We start from the raw sequence: 13,047 nt of genomic DNA on the forward strand, positions 1-13,047 counted from the left end.
CGAAGAATCAACGGGTTTCCCCAGGAGTTTGCTTCAGGCATCACGCCCATGTCATTTCCTGATTCGAAGTTCCTGAAGTGCTTGCTCTAGTTGTTGATGGTGGTCTGGATGTTGAAGATCACCGCAGGGAACTGGGAAATCTCAGCCGCAACATATGCTTCAATACCAAAGCTCATCAAAACTCCACGAATGAGACCACATGAGAACCATAGATACGTACGTGCCTTATTGATAGAGTCTGGAAGGCCCTTGGAGCTGTTCAATCCAGAGATAAGCCTGTGGTCGTTATCTATAAGCACAAACGTACCTCTGTGGTTCGTTCGGAGGTTGTCCATCTGCTTATTGAATAGACTCTTCCAGACATCCCGGCACACGAACTTCATGATGTCCAAGATATCAACAATCTTGTTAAGCTGGCCCGCTGTCTTGTACATCAACACCTCAGTGAGACGAAGACCAGTGGCATACCCGTATGACTCAATCCTCAACGTGGCCTCATCTTGACTCAAGTGCTCGGATTCGAAAATGGCAACTTTACCAGGCAAGTCATCCGGCAATCGCAGAAGAGGAGTGTCTATTCTTGTCTGGGAGTCTGTGGTATGGTCTTGCAGTTGCCTTTTTTCACCGGTGAGGTGGGACACTCGTAACGAAAGTGGCACGATTTCTTGAAGAAGCAAGTCGAGGCAAACGCCATTGACTTGTTTTTGGGAATCTAGCACGTCCATGAGGAAAGTATAGTAAAGCTGTGCACTTTGATCTGATACCGCTTTCCTATTTTGGCGCGGGAGGTGTAGGTTTCTAGGTCCCAGACGGCAGTGCTACTTGAAGAATATGAACAAGTGCTAATACTTACTTTCTTGGGATTGCTAACGATGACGCTTGTGGAATGATATAAACGCTTTATTTCTGGACTCTTGTCTCTCTCTTATCATCTATACTCTTCCTAGGCATCTTCCCACCATGACGTTACGACACAGCTCCAGTTTTGCAGCCATTTCCCTGACAAGAGTCAGATGTACAGAGACTTCCAGTAAGAAGCCAGACAAATCAGAGAGCGTACGAAAGTCCAAGACATGGCCTTTGAGAACACAACTAGCGGAAAATTTCAGTCCAAAGGCGTTCACAGCCACTTCGAACCAACGGAGTAACCATAGAAGTGCAGCTGAATCGATCAATACCAGCAGAAGCAACGATAGCATTTTTGAAAGGACAAATGGCTCACAGACAACAGCCAGAAAGACACTGACCAGAGCCACCACACCGCCTTCAACCATCAGAGAGCCCTTTGAGCTGGGATGGTTAAGCGACACAAAGCTGAACTATATTATGGACGAATTGATCAGCACAGAAGAAGCATTTGTATCATCGTTGAAGATTCTCAGATACCACGTCATTGAGGCTTTTCTCCAGAGATGCAAGTTACGTGGATGCCGCTGCTTTGCACTCGAGATTCTAGCACAAACTGCCTCGTGTATTCTAGAAATGCACGAGCTGTTGCTTCACTTGAGGGGCCAGGATTTTCTTGAAAGAGTCACATTCAATCTTCGACACTATGAGACATACGTTCGGTATTATGTGAATGCCGATGCCTTTTCATACCTCGTGTTGAATGAAACCTCGAACTTCACCACTGAGTTCACGAATTCTGTGCTTCATAATCTTGAAAATAAAAGCAATTCTGAAACTGCCGGCAAGCTCGACCTCTCGATTCTTCTGTTGGTGCAAAAGCCAATGGCAAGAATAGTGAAGTACCAGCTACTCATTGCACTGCTTTCGAAAACCAACCCCGAGAATGAAACAATCAGACGGCTGCTCACAAGCGTCAGAATGTCTCTTCTGAAGATCAACTGCAAGTTGGATAGAAAAGTGAACAGCACTGAAAGAACCCGCTCACTTTCTGAGATTGTTCGCTTTGACCAGACAATTGGCCAGTGTCCACTGTACTATGGTCAATTGAGGTTTGCTTCTGTTTCATCGTTTGCCTGGCCACAGTTCAAGAGAAGCTTGACTATGCAGAAGACAGTGGCGCTTCTCTTATTCTTCGAAACCAACTTGGTGATCTGCGAATATCGTTCTGGAATGAGAAGAAAGACCCCACTTCTTGTTCTTCCTTACGACGCTTGCAGTATTGTCAAGAATCATCTAGACTTTGACGGTGGACTCACAAACCATAGCGAGCTGTGCATCAAGATTCGATACCACTTTCAAGATTGCGAGTACGAGGCGATCCTTGGCTTTCCCAACCTGGACGCCAGAGTCGAGGCACTTTCATCTATCCCAAATGTACCTCGGTCAAGCTCCAGTTATGGAGTGGAGAGTTTCTTGCCTGATAGTGTTGCACCCAGTGATATCAAGATTGAGTCAAGTGGCGTGGCCCAAAGAAAGTACCAGCAATGCTACTTCAGGAAGGTTATTGAGTATCAAGCAAGGGGACCGCTGGAGAGGTTCTTCAAGTCGAGAAATATGAGGAGACTCCTCCGGAGCGACTGAGTGGTAGCTTGAGGTCGACATCCCTTCAAATAATTGTGAATATCCTCAAAGATTATAAGATGGAGCTTTTACGCACGAAGAGACATTCTTGGATTTTGTGAAGTAGTGGATTTGAAGAAGTCAGTCCGATGCCTGTCAAGCACTCGGACATGTAGGCGTCGCTCGGCAAATCCTATGTGGCGTTTGCAGCCATAGATAAGCGTAACAGGGAAGAGCGTAGAGCTCGAGAGATAAGAAAATATAAGAAATGATCAGAAAATAATCGTAGAAAACTCATAATTTTTTAATTTGAGCTCCCAAAAAATCACCCTGTGGCTTGTGGTCGTTTCTCCAACCCCGAGCCTACAGTCCGGCTTGGTCCAAAGCCCTGGGCCGTTAACCGTTGACTCAAACTATAATGCCAAATAACAAAACGTATCAAAATCGAATCTGGCAAATAAAAAAAAAAAAAAAATGCAGTCCTTTGCTTAAGTCCGAGAAGGCCTTTTTTTTTTTTTTCATTTTGTTTGCTCAATGACTTTTTAGAATTGCCTGGGCTGGCTGGGGTCCCCAGAAATTATGAGTCGCCCAGAGCTTAATCGGCAGAACCAGCAGGACCCGTGTTCTCGCTCCCGGGTCGGTAGTCAGCCAGCAGTTCTGAAATGTACTTAAGGAAGTCGCGTTCACTATGGTGCTGGCATTGTTTGAATGGGGATGAAGTGCGTAAACGGTGGCACAAACCGGTGGGCGCCTCGCGCTCTGATTGGCTCAGACTGCAGATTCGAGGGCGTGAGCATGGTAAATGCACGAGAGACGCACCGGTTCTTTTTTTTTTTTTTTTTTTTTCTGTTTGCCTCCGGCCTCCGTAGCGAGAATACACCAACAGGAAAATTACCTACAAACAAGACCAAAAAAAAAAAAAAACTGAGATACTCCACCACTTACCTACTACTACCTTTTTCCACCAAAAAGTCAACGCTGAAAGCTACACACGTCCTTTAATCGCATATTTTTGCTAAAGAGCTCCTTTGGTCGTCACGACAAATTCATTTGAGTCAATTTTTTTTTTTTAGTGTTTTTTTTATCGAGCCGGACAGAAGAAAAAATAAAAAAGCACTCAGCACAAACCCTCCCCGGTCCTACTTCCTATCGAACATTGAATAAGGACCTAGCATTTCCATCACTAATAAGGCTCATCCCTCTTCACGTCATCGGAGAGATATCTGCCTCTTTTAATCATACTTTCAACTTATCGCTTAGCCCCACCAAACCCACCACCTTTCATTCTCCCAGGGGCCAACCATCAGATGACTTCTGAAACCAACCTACAATTTGCCCCCACAGGTCCCATGATGAACCCTAATGTAAATGCGGGCTCCACGTTACCAGGCCAGTCGAACCTACTTTCTGGCTCCTTCTCCTCCATGTCACAACCGTCTAGTGCCAACCAGCCGCCTTCATCGGGCTCCATACTGCAGCAACTGTTTCCCTTGAAAGTCCTTAATGTTCCAGCTGACTTGTCCGAGAGAGAAGCCCAGCTCATCTTTGCATTGGTGCATGACGATGTCGCCAGTGTCGAGCTCAAGGATCAGGTCATCACCGCCAACTTCAAGACCTTGAACACCTGCATCACTACCGGAAAGCTTCTTGAGAACAAGCCTATCTTTGGCTCCAATCTGCCGCAAGTGAGCGTTGAATACGACGCCAATGTGCCCCTCGCAGCCACAACAGGCGCCTTCAACAACATGAGATTGTCAAACTCTGGCATTTCTCCACCATCCTCGCATCCTGTTCCACTGGCCGCCCAGCTCCTATCGGGCTCACAGTCAAGCCAGGGGGTCAAGTCGGCCCTAGTACTTTCGACTCATTCCAGAAGCGCAAGTCAGTTGGAAACCAAAGATCTCGATTCCTCTTTAGTGACCCATTCTCAGGTACAACTACTCCAACCAACGCCAACCCTCCTGCCGGATCTATTGACTTGAGCGATATCACTGGCAAGTCCATACTCATGATGGAATCTCATAATGATGCCAGAGAGTACGAGAACCTTGTTCGTGACCCTTGGTCTTCGCAACCATCGAATTCTCTTGGCTTTGGTTCAAACCCTGAAACCCCTGGAATGAATGTTCCAAACTCATTTGAATGGGGTGTTTCATCGAACAATCAACAGCCATCTCAGCCCTCTCTGGGTCAACTGTCCCAACAACAGGGCCAGTCTTCCCAGCAACTGCAGGCAAACCAGCAGGGAAACCAGGGAAAACAAGCGGGCTCCCAATCAAATGCCCCTGCCACACTGTCTTCTGCAGCACCAGGGTCCCTTAATGGAGAGAGAAGAAGAACTTCATCCGCATTTTTTAATAACGGCTCAGGCTCACAGACTCAAGCTCAGTCTGGAACCCAGCCTCAACCTCAGCAACAGCCCCAGACTGTGGCAGCTATCTTGTCTCAGGGGCCAACGCAGTCTAATGGCAATAATTTGGCACCATTATCGATCCCATCTAACTCAATTAATAGAAATGGGCCTCCATCCGCATCGTCTGCGTCTGGAGCTCAACAGGCAGGCCCTTCATCTCAGCCAAACTCAGCAACAACACCAACTAGTGCTGCTAGGTCGTCTACCAAGGACGTTCCTGACTTGTCATTGTTGGCCCGTGTGCCACCACCAGCTAATCCTGCTGACCAAAACCCTCCTTGCAACACTTTATACGTTGGTAACCTTCCACCTGATGCTACTGAGGCTGAGCTCAGGACATTGTTCTCCCCTCAGAAGGGTTTTAGAAGATTGTCCTTCAGAACGAAGAATCAGTCTTCTAGCTCTAGCTCTAGCTCATCTTCTCACAACCACGGTCCTATGTGTTTCGTTGAGTTTGAAGACGTGGCTCATGCCACCATTGCATTGGCTGAATTGTACGGGAGAGCTTTGCCTAGACCAAACGGCAGCAATGGCAAAGGCGGTATCAGATTGTCTTTCTCAAAGAATCCCTTGGGAGTCAGAGGTCCTGGAAATCCAAGAAGGTCATCTTCCCAGCAGGGCTCCAACAGCGGTACCAACAACAGTGTTGGTAACTTTGGCTACCAAAACTTTCATTAAGAAGGACACCAACAGGATTGCATCACTAATCTTATGACTGTTCCGCATCATCATTCCATCATTTTGAGCTCCTCATCAACGCTCATCAACGCTCATCGTCATGCTCCCCATTACAGTTCATTTATCATTCTTGTCATCGATATAATCATTACCCTCGTCATCATCGTCATCTACCTTACGATTCATGTTTCTGGTTACATCTTGTTTAGCCCATGCCCTGTATTATTTTTAAACTATTCATCGCAATACTATGTTATAGCTGTTTTATAATTAAAGTGAACTAATTCTCTCTTGAAGTGATTGAATGTACCAGTAATAAGATCACAATCCAAAAACCCAAACTCCGTGTTTTATTCAATCTTACACCAAATAACCATACCTATTTAAATTCTACTCTTGTCGTTTCATTTTTGTCAATGCGCTTTCCCTGATCACTTGGGTAAGAGATCTATCAAATCTCTGGTTTGCGCATATACCTCTGTGAGCCATTTAGATTCCAAGAGAGACGCAGTTGTGCAACGCTTCTCCGGGTCAGGATTAAGAGCCCTTAGAATGTGTCCTCGAGCGTTGTAATGGAGCTTCTTAAAGTGAGATAACGCAGGATTCAGCGGATCACTAAAGCTGCGGTCATTGAGCTTGTCGACTAAAGCAACTAAATGCTTCTCGCTTTCCGGATACATCTGAATGTACTTCTCCATTGTTCTGTTCTTGTCATCCGAAACAGTGTTGGAACTAGACCAGGGAACAAACATTAGGAAGACTTGGAAGTAGACAACACCGAGAGCCCAAATATCGAGAGCCTTGAAGTTGATCTTCAACAAATCAAGTTCCTTACCCTCATTTTGTTCTTTTTCGTAGCGGAAAAGTTCAGGAGCTTTGAAGGAATTAGTTCCGCAGGAGATTTCATTCAACGACGCGTGTTCAACGGTCTTAGTGAGGTCGACAGAGTAGCCAAAGTCATTTAGCTTGAGCATACCCTTGGAATCTATAAGGAAGTTCTCAGGCTTGATATCACGATGGGCAATATCATGGCGATGTAAAAAGTCAACTGCCTTGACCATCTGCTTAAAAGTTGCATCTTTGAGGTTCAGCGACACCTCCACTTTCTTGGATCTGAAGGTACAAAGATGGTCCAACAAGTCTCCATGAAGGTAGTACGGTATTATAAGGGAAAGCTCCTCCGAGTCCTGAGACCTGGCGACGTCCAAAACGTCAACCACCAGCTTGCTGGCGGTACATTTTCTCAAATTATCAAACTCTCTGAGAACCAGGGCTCTATAGGTTTCGGAAGTTTGCGATTTCTGGAACTTGACGGTTTTTATAACCACAACAACGGTTCCCTTTGCATCGGAGCCCTTGAAAATGATTCCGTTGGCACCGTCGAAAATAGGTTTACTGGCCAAAGTGACGTAATCCTCGCCAATAACCAGCTTTCCTGGGTCCGTAGCGGGCTCTAGCGCCGAAAGGCAATCCATGTAGTTGAAAGACGACGAAGCTGAGCGAGAAAGCGCCGTGTCTTTGGCCGAGGTCGAGACTGAACGGGTTCTAGTCATTGGTTCACCAGCATTATTCAGCGGCACGGGTCTGAAGGTGGAAGAGCCCGCTGTAGACGGCGAGCCTTTCGAATGTGGCGTTTTAGAAGACTTCTTCAGCTCTGAACGGTCCGATTTCTTCATCTTCGGCACCAGGTCCAGCGTTAGCCGGCGATGTATCGAAGATAGCATCTTCACAATAGAGCGATGTGTGTCAGTAGGGCGGTTGTTTTGCGAGCGAGCGATGGAACAACAAGAGAAACTTGAAGCTTTATCTCAAAGGAGTTGTGGAAGCAAGAAGAAAGTGTAAAACAGCCGGGGGACGGGGATGGGCATTAATAGAAGCTACCAAAGGACTTCGGCGGTATGTAGGAAGTAGCGCTTCTTCGCGGGGTGAAATGGGGCTGACTTGTACAGGTGAGGTAGAGTGGGCTATTGAAGAAGAGTCAGGAGAGCAAGCGAAGGCGAGATTTTTGTGATTTTTTTTTTTTTATTATTTTTTTTTCTTCTTTGAAAAAGCGTATTGAAACAATTTTGTGACTTCACTGACGACGGGGTTTTTTTGCCCCGTCTTGGTTGCAACTTCCTTGCTGCGCGGTAGGTCTGACGTAGGGGTACCGAAGCGATTGTATGCAAAGGCCTAATGGAAAAAGAGCCGGATAGAAGGTCCGGTAGAGATACCGGGCGAAAGGGCCAAATTCTTGAAACTCGGAAAAGCATGACCTTGGGTGTTTTTCTTGCTTGAAAAGCCACGATCGACATATTATTGTGGCCAAGGCCGAAGACGATCGTGTGCGTTCTGAAAGTAAGGTTTCGTTTTCTTTTTTCCAATAAGCGTTGCTGCAGAGTCCTCGGCACTCACTACAACCACCCGGTGTGGGGAGCCCCGATAATGCCTTTTTTCCTAGAAATTAATTCCGTTGCAATTTCTTTTCTGACTGTTTTTAACAACTCTGGCAAAAGTCCAAAAACCTGCTTTCTCGCTTTTATCAAATAGTGCAGGGTCGTAAATCACTGATTTACGACCAATATGCTCTACTCCTGACGCATGATGGAATAAGTAGCCAAACCACCAGACCAACAAAAAAAAAGCCCCAGTCGGGGATCTGCAAAATAAGCCCTTGCTTGCAAATTACCGTGTGGCGCCTCGATCGAATATTTCTCGGCTGTCTCCTCACCTTATTGTCAGTTACCCCCTGGTCTCCACCAGGGCTCCTGGCTTGCACGGCATTTAGCGGATCTTGGGGTACCCCGTATCTTCAGATCTTCAGCTTTGCAGCCATACACCGTTGGGAAGCCTCACATACGTCAAGTGGCTAATGCAAGGTAAATGAAGAGGCCAGGGTCCGAAAGGTGAAAATTTGGGTTCTTTTCGCTTCACAGTGCACCGGTGGTTGCATGGTAGGCTAGTAGTACAGGAGACCAATCTCCCAATAGAAACACATCACCAGGTGGATTAAGGAAAATTGACTGATATCACCACCAGCAATAAATTTTTTAAAACTCCCCTTCCTCCAAATCCTTCTAAACAGCAGGCCGAGGTAACCCAGACTTCATACGCACTGGAAGATCAGACCCATCGGGTCTCTAAGCCTCAAACGGGTTCATCCAAAATATCACCCACAATTGCTTATCAGCAAATTTCAGGGTAGTTCACCAGATCGATTTGATGAAAATATCAGTGGTTCCTTATTTTCCCGGGTGGTGGTCCAAGGCTGTGGTGCTCCCTGCATGAGATCGTTTCCCGTAGCCGAAGAAACCGTTACTTGAGAATTAGAGACACCAAGTCATGTCAGGCTTAGGAAAGGGATTGTCCAACTTGGGGCACTCGGTGAAGGACAAAAGCACGTCTTTTGGCCATTCCGTCAAGGACAAAGGCTCCTCCTTAGGCTTGTCCGTCAAAGACCATGCCTACCGCAGAAAGCATTACTCGGTTGATGATGACCTACTACATGACTTGTACCACAACTTGAAACAGACGCTGACAGCTTTGAAATACTTGAGTGCTCAGACAGACCGCTTCCTGAAGAAGTATTGGCCCCATGTTTTCGCCTCAATGGCGAAGGCCACGAGGGGGTTTCTTGACTTGACCGGAGAGAATTCTCTAGAGTTCAAGGGCATTGACGAATACTACGACGCTTTTGACAAGATCCTGAACTTTCTGGAGCTGTTTGCCATGCATCCGAAGGAGAGGCAAACCACGATACCCAGCATCAACTTTGCCTTGACCAACTTTTTGTTCACTGTGGATCAGATGCGTGAGAAAGTTGCCTTGGATTCAAGCGACCTAGCCAAACTTGTGCGTCTGAAGAACGATGAAATGAGACAACAGCTTAAGCTCTCCATGAACTTGATGAAATTGAGGACTAAGAGGAAACTCAAGTACGACGACCTCAATAAGAAGACCCAGAAGCTCATGAAGAAGAATGTGCCCCTCGAGGCAAAGGAGCAGAAGGAGCTTGAGACACTTGGCACAAAGTCAAGGGAGGCTGAGAGCGTATACGAAAACATCAATACCCGCCTTAAGCTTATTCTTCCAGAAATCCTTGCTTTACTCGAGGAATACGTCGACCTGATCACCAAGCTCATCGTGAGCAGCCACACACAGACGTACAAGCAGATCGTGGAAGAGATTCACGACTTCATGGAATTCCACGGGTTCCCTTACGATGACAAGCGTGACAACCTGGAGGAATACCAAGCTATCATGGATGCCTGGGAGACTGCTGTCACACCAACAAGACTTCGGATTGAATCTTTTGTTTCGTCCATCAAAGACAGACATCCTGACAGAATTGATGAGGATATTGAAGATAAGGACAAGTCCTCCAAGATGTACAAGGCCTGGCTGCTGACCACGCTGAAAGTCACCGATAAGCTGCACAAGGTCAAACCCAAGGACCACGTCAATGGCATTTTTGGTGAGTACATGACCGCAGACCCTCTTCAGTCATTCATCAAGTATGAAACAGAGGACATGAACCAATCAGAACGTTATCACCCTCAGAAGATGTTGAAAGTTACAGACGTTCATGTTCCAGAGAGAGATGTCAAGGCACCACCTCCACTCCCACCTCGTGATGATCTTCATCCAATTGCATTATCCCCACACATAGGAGTAATGCCCTCTCCACACACGGGTCATTGGAAAGATTACGAGGACTCAATTGATCAGGACTCAGACACTGATCTCTCCTTATCTTCGGATAAGAGTGACGACGAGAAATCGATATTGTCATCCGATATGCTAGTTGCGGACGTTACACCGGACAAGAGCGTTCAAAAGCTTAAGGTCATCTACAACGAGTCGAAGAATGACATTTTGGAATTTCCCATCACAACTACAAAGTGGCCTCATTTCAGCACTAATAAGAATGTCTTCGACAAGACCTTTTCAACATCCTACAAGTTGATTGAACTTAATAAATTTTTTGAGAATGCTTTAAGCTCACTTGACGGCGTTGGTACCAAAGAACAATGGGTTGCCACAGAAGACTTCGAAGGAAGAGAACCAGGTGATCTCTCCTTCAAGGAGGGTGATGTTCTTGACGTCATTCTTGACCTCCAAAAATTCGACATTTCACACCGTGCTAAGGGTGGGAATTGGTTCGTTGGTGCTACTGAAGATAAGGAACATCGTCGTATTGGGTTTGCACCCTCATCATATTTCACTAAACGTTAATCTACCTCATTTTTCAATAATTTGAGAAGGCTACCCACGACCTTTTCTGGGTTAGCACGGAGACCATTGTGGAAAAACTCGCTAGTGATATACTGTCTCAAGTTACCGTTTTCCTTGAATAGATTCAACTTCACCTTCATGGTGAGGTCAAAGTCCACATATTGATCGTAGTAATACGTAGCAGCCACTATAGGCACTATATCCCATGTCAATTGAGCATAGTTGTTAGGGTATAGCGATGACCATTTTTCGTAGGAGTGTAGAGCATGAGCCACTTCCTTCAAAGGACGCAATTGGGCGTAATCCTCAAACATGGATTTGAAGACCATTTCACCAGTAAAGTAAACAGGGTCGTCAGATTCGAGGAGCTGCGTCGATACGACGAAATTCTCATTTCCTTCGGCATAGCGGATTCTGTCGGCTGCCCAGTTGGTAGCCTTGCCTTCGCCATCACCATAAATGCATTCCTGGAACAAGGCATACAAGATATTGGTGTCAAAGCTGTAAGTCAGCTGAATCTCATTCAACACCGCATAAGACGCCCTGCCTTGCGTCTCCAAGGACCAGGCAAACTTCATCACAAGCTGGTGGATCGAATCAGTTCCTCCAGATGCACCGAAATTGAGTCCGATTTGTTGGAACCTTTCGACTGTCAATTTCCCGCCATCAGGCAACAGAACGTCATTTTCACTCAAGTATTTTATAATTTGCTTCACGCGCTTCTTGTCCTCCGGGTATTTGGAATAGTAGTGTCTGTTTCTCTCAGCTGTGCGCTTGTATGTTTGGGTATAGACATCATCGGCAATAAAGCCAACTGGTGGTACGCCTCCAGTGATGAAAACAGCCTCAAGATTTTCATATAAACCCAAGTACGAAAAACAGCAGAATCCTCCGAAAGATTGACCCATTATCAGCCATTTGGACTCGCCAAAGAGAGCTTGTCTTATGAGTTCCAAATCCTGAACTATCGAGTCTGCTCTGAAGTGGGTCAAGTACTCGACAATGGATTCAGTTGAGCCCTTCGAAAGAAGGAGTTCCGTGTCAATTGGGGTACTCAAACCGGTACCTCTTTGGTCGTAGTATATGACTTGGTATCCATCATCAATGAGTACTTTAGTAAGTCCGGAATTGGACAATGGAACAGCACATGGGAATCCAGGGCCACCTTGAATGTATGCAAGTGGTTTGGATTCCGAGGGAAAGACAACTTTCCAGATATCCGTGTGAAGCTTCTGGTCGTACTTCTGTGTGATGTTGGCAACAATGGTGATCTGCTCAGACAGGCTGCTCCCATGGACTAACGGAACGGAAAGAACAATTCTTTGGTTCAAAAGCCCGTCGTTGACAAAGGCATCGATCACTTTGAAAGGAGCCATAACGAAAGAATAGTATGAAGTGAAACTTTGGTGCCGTACGCGGAACGGCTGCAAAATATCACTCTTGCATAGGTCAACACTACATAGAGGAAAAGTCAAATCTACAGCTGCTTTCTTGAAATCGATATTTTTCCATATATTACCCTACTATGACAATTAGTACACAAAGCCCAAGATCTTACCAGAAACGTGCTTTCTTCTGGCCTCCTCGTGGTCCATGATACCAGCAGAGGTGGTCAAGATGACGTAACCGAACTGTCTGGCTGGCAACAAGTTGTCAGTCCATCTCTCGATGTCACCGATCTTGACGTTGAATCTTGGAGAAATAACACCACACTTGTTCAATCTACCGGTCAACTGAACAACAATCTTGCCCGATCTGTGGTCGTCAATGTACTCGAACTCGCCAATGTAGCCTGAAAGTTAGTAAAATCCCAAAGGATTCCAAGTCGTTGTGGTAGAGAATGAAATGTCGAGGAAGAGTAAACGATAGTGAGGTAGGTTTAACTACTCAGCACCGTGTAAGTGTAAATCCTCTTCGATCTTCCGAACACTTAAAAGACAGAAAGGGACTGAAACCGATCAATCCATCCAGTTATCAGTTCGGGTTTGGTAGGGGGGAACAACGACTTGGATCAATAAGATGCGTGTAACATACCGTGCTTCTGCATAACCAGCAAAAACTTGATGATGACCTTGGAAGAAGGTCTAAGCAAAATTTGACGCTTGCCGGTCTTCTCGGCGTTGTTGATAGCGTTCAAGGCGTCAGCCAAAACAGAAGTTCTAGTCATTTCTAAGAAATGAGTTAGTATAAAAAATCACAACCAAACAAAACAGAAGCCGCATGAGTGTCCCGAGGGAGTCATGAGCAAAAAAAAAATAGATACAAGGTGTTTG

At 45.9% G+C, this 13,047-nt stretch overlaps 7 protein-coding genes across 7 annotated transcripts; 3 read left to right on the top strand and 4 right to left on the bottom strand. All coding sequences in view use genetic code 12, as the record gives it.

The window, feature by feature from the left end:
• Positions 1 to 86: 86 nt before the first annotated feature.
• On the bottom strand, positions 87 to 725 carry TRS33 (Trs33p; the record flags this gene model as incomplete). The annotated part of the gene is made up of 1 exon (XM_025483654.1): positions 87 to 725. One exon carries the CDS (start codon positions 723 to 725, stop codon positions 87 to 89), a length of 639 nt encoding a protein of 212 aa, XP_025335889.1.
• Positions 726 to 960: 235 nt separating this feature from the next.
• Positions 961 to 2,490, top strand: CXQ87_005228 (uncharacterized protein; the record flags this gene model as incomplete). The annotated part of the gene is made up of 1 exon (XM_025483655.1): positions 961 to 2,490. One exon carries the CDS (start codon positions 961 to 963, stop codon positions 2,488 to 2,490), a length of 1,530 nt encoding a protein of 509 aa, XP_025335890.1.
• Positions 2,491 to 3,776: 1,286 nt separating this feature from the next.
• WHI3 (mRNA-binding protein) lies at positions 3,777 to 5,560 on the top strand (the record flags this gene model as incomplete). The annotated part of the gene is made up of 2 exons (XM_025483656.1): positions 3,777 to 4,307; positions 4,343 to 5,560. The coding sequence occupies 2 exons, from the start codon at positions 3,777 to 3,779 to the stop codon at positions 5,558 to 5,560; spliced, it is 1,749 nt and encodes a 582-aa protein (XP_025335891.1).
• A 431-nt stretch (positions 5,561 to 5,991) lies between these two features.
• On the bottom strand, positions 5,992 to 7,236 carry CXQ87_005230 (uncharacterized protein; the record flags this gene model as incomplete). The annotated part of the gene is made up of 1 exon (XM_025483657.1): positions 5,992 to 7,236. One exon carries the CDS (start codon positions 7,234 to 7,236, stop codon positions 5,992 to 5,994), a length of 1,245 nt encoding a protein of 414 aa, XP_025335892.1.
• A 1,645-nt stretch (positions 7,237 to 8,881) lies between these two features.
• CXQ87_005231 (uncharacterized protein) lies at positions 8,882 to 10,774 on the top strand (the record flags this gene model as incomplete). The annotated part of the gene is made up of 1 exon (XM_025483658.1): positions 8,882 to 10,774. One exon carries the CDS (start codon positions 8,882 to 8,884, stop codon positions 10,772 to 10,774), a length of 1,893 nt encoding a protein of 630 aa, XP_025335893.1.
• Positions 10,775 to 10,804: 30 nt separating this feature from the next.
• CXQ87_005232 (uncharacterized protein) lies at positions 10,805 to 12,150 on the bottom strand (the record flags this gene model as incomplete). The annotated part of the gene is made up of 2 exons (XM_025483659.1): positions 10,805 to 10,815; positions 10,839 to 12,150. The coding sequence occupies 2 exons, from the start codon at positions 12,148 to 12,150 to the stop codon at positions 10,805 to 10,807; spliced, it is 1,323 nt and encodes a 440-aa protein (XP_025335894.1).
• Positions 12,151 to 12,306: 156 nt separating this feature from the next.
• CXQ87_005233 (40S ribosomal protein uS8) lies at positions 12,307 to 12,941 on the bottom strand (the record flags this gene model as incomplete). The annotated part of the gene is made up of 2 exons (XM_025483660.1): positions 12,307 to 12,566; positions 12,809 to 12,941. The coding sequence occupies 2 exons, from the start codon at positions 12,939 to 12,941 to the stop codon at positions 12,307 to 12,309; spliced, it is 393 nt and encodes a 130-aa protein (XP_025335895.1).
• Positions 12,942 to 13,047: the final 106 nt, after the last annotated feature.

Source organism: Candidozyma duobushaemuli (genome assembly GCF_002926085.2).
Source record: "Candidozyma duobushaemuli strain B09383 chromosome Unknown G_B09383, whole genome shotgun sequence".
In the NCBI taxonomy this organism is placed as follows: Eukaryota; Fungi; Ascomycota; class Pichiomycetes; order Serinales; family Metschnikowiaceae; genus Candidozyma; species Candidozyma duobushaemuli.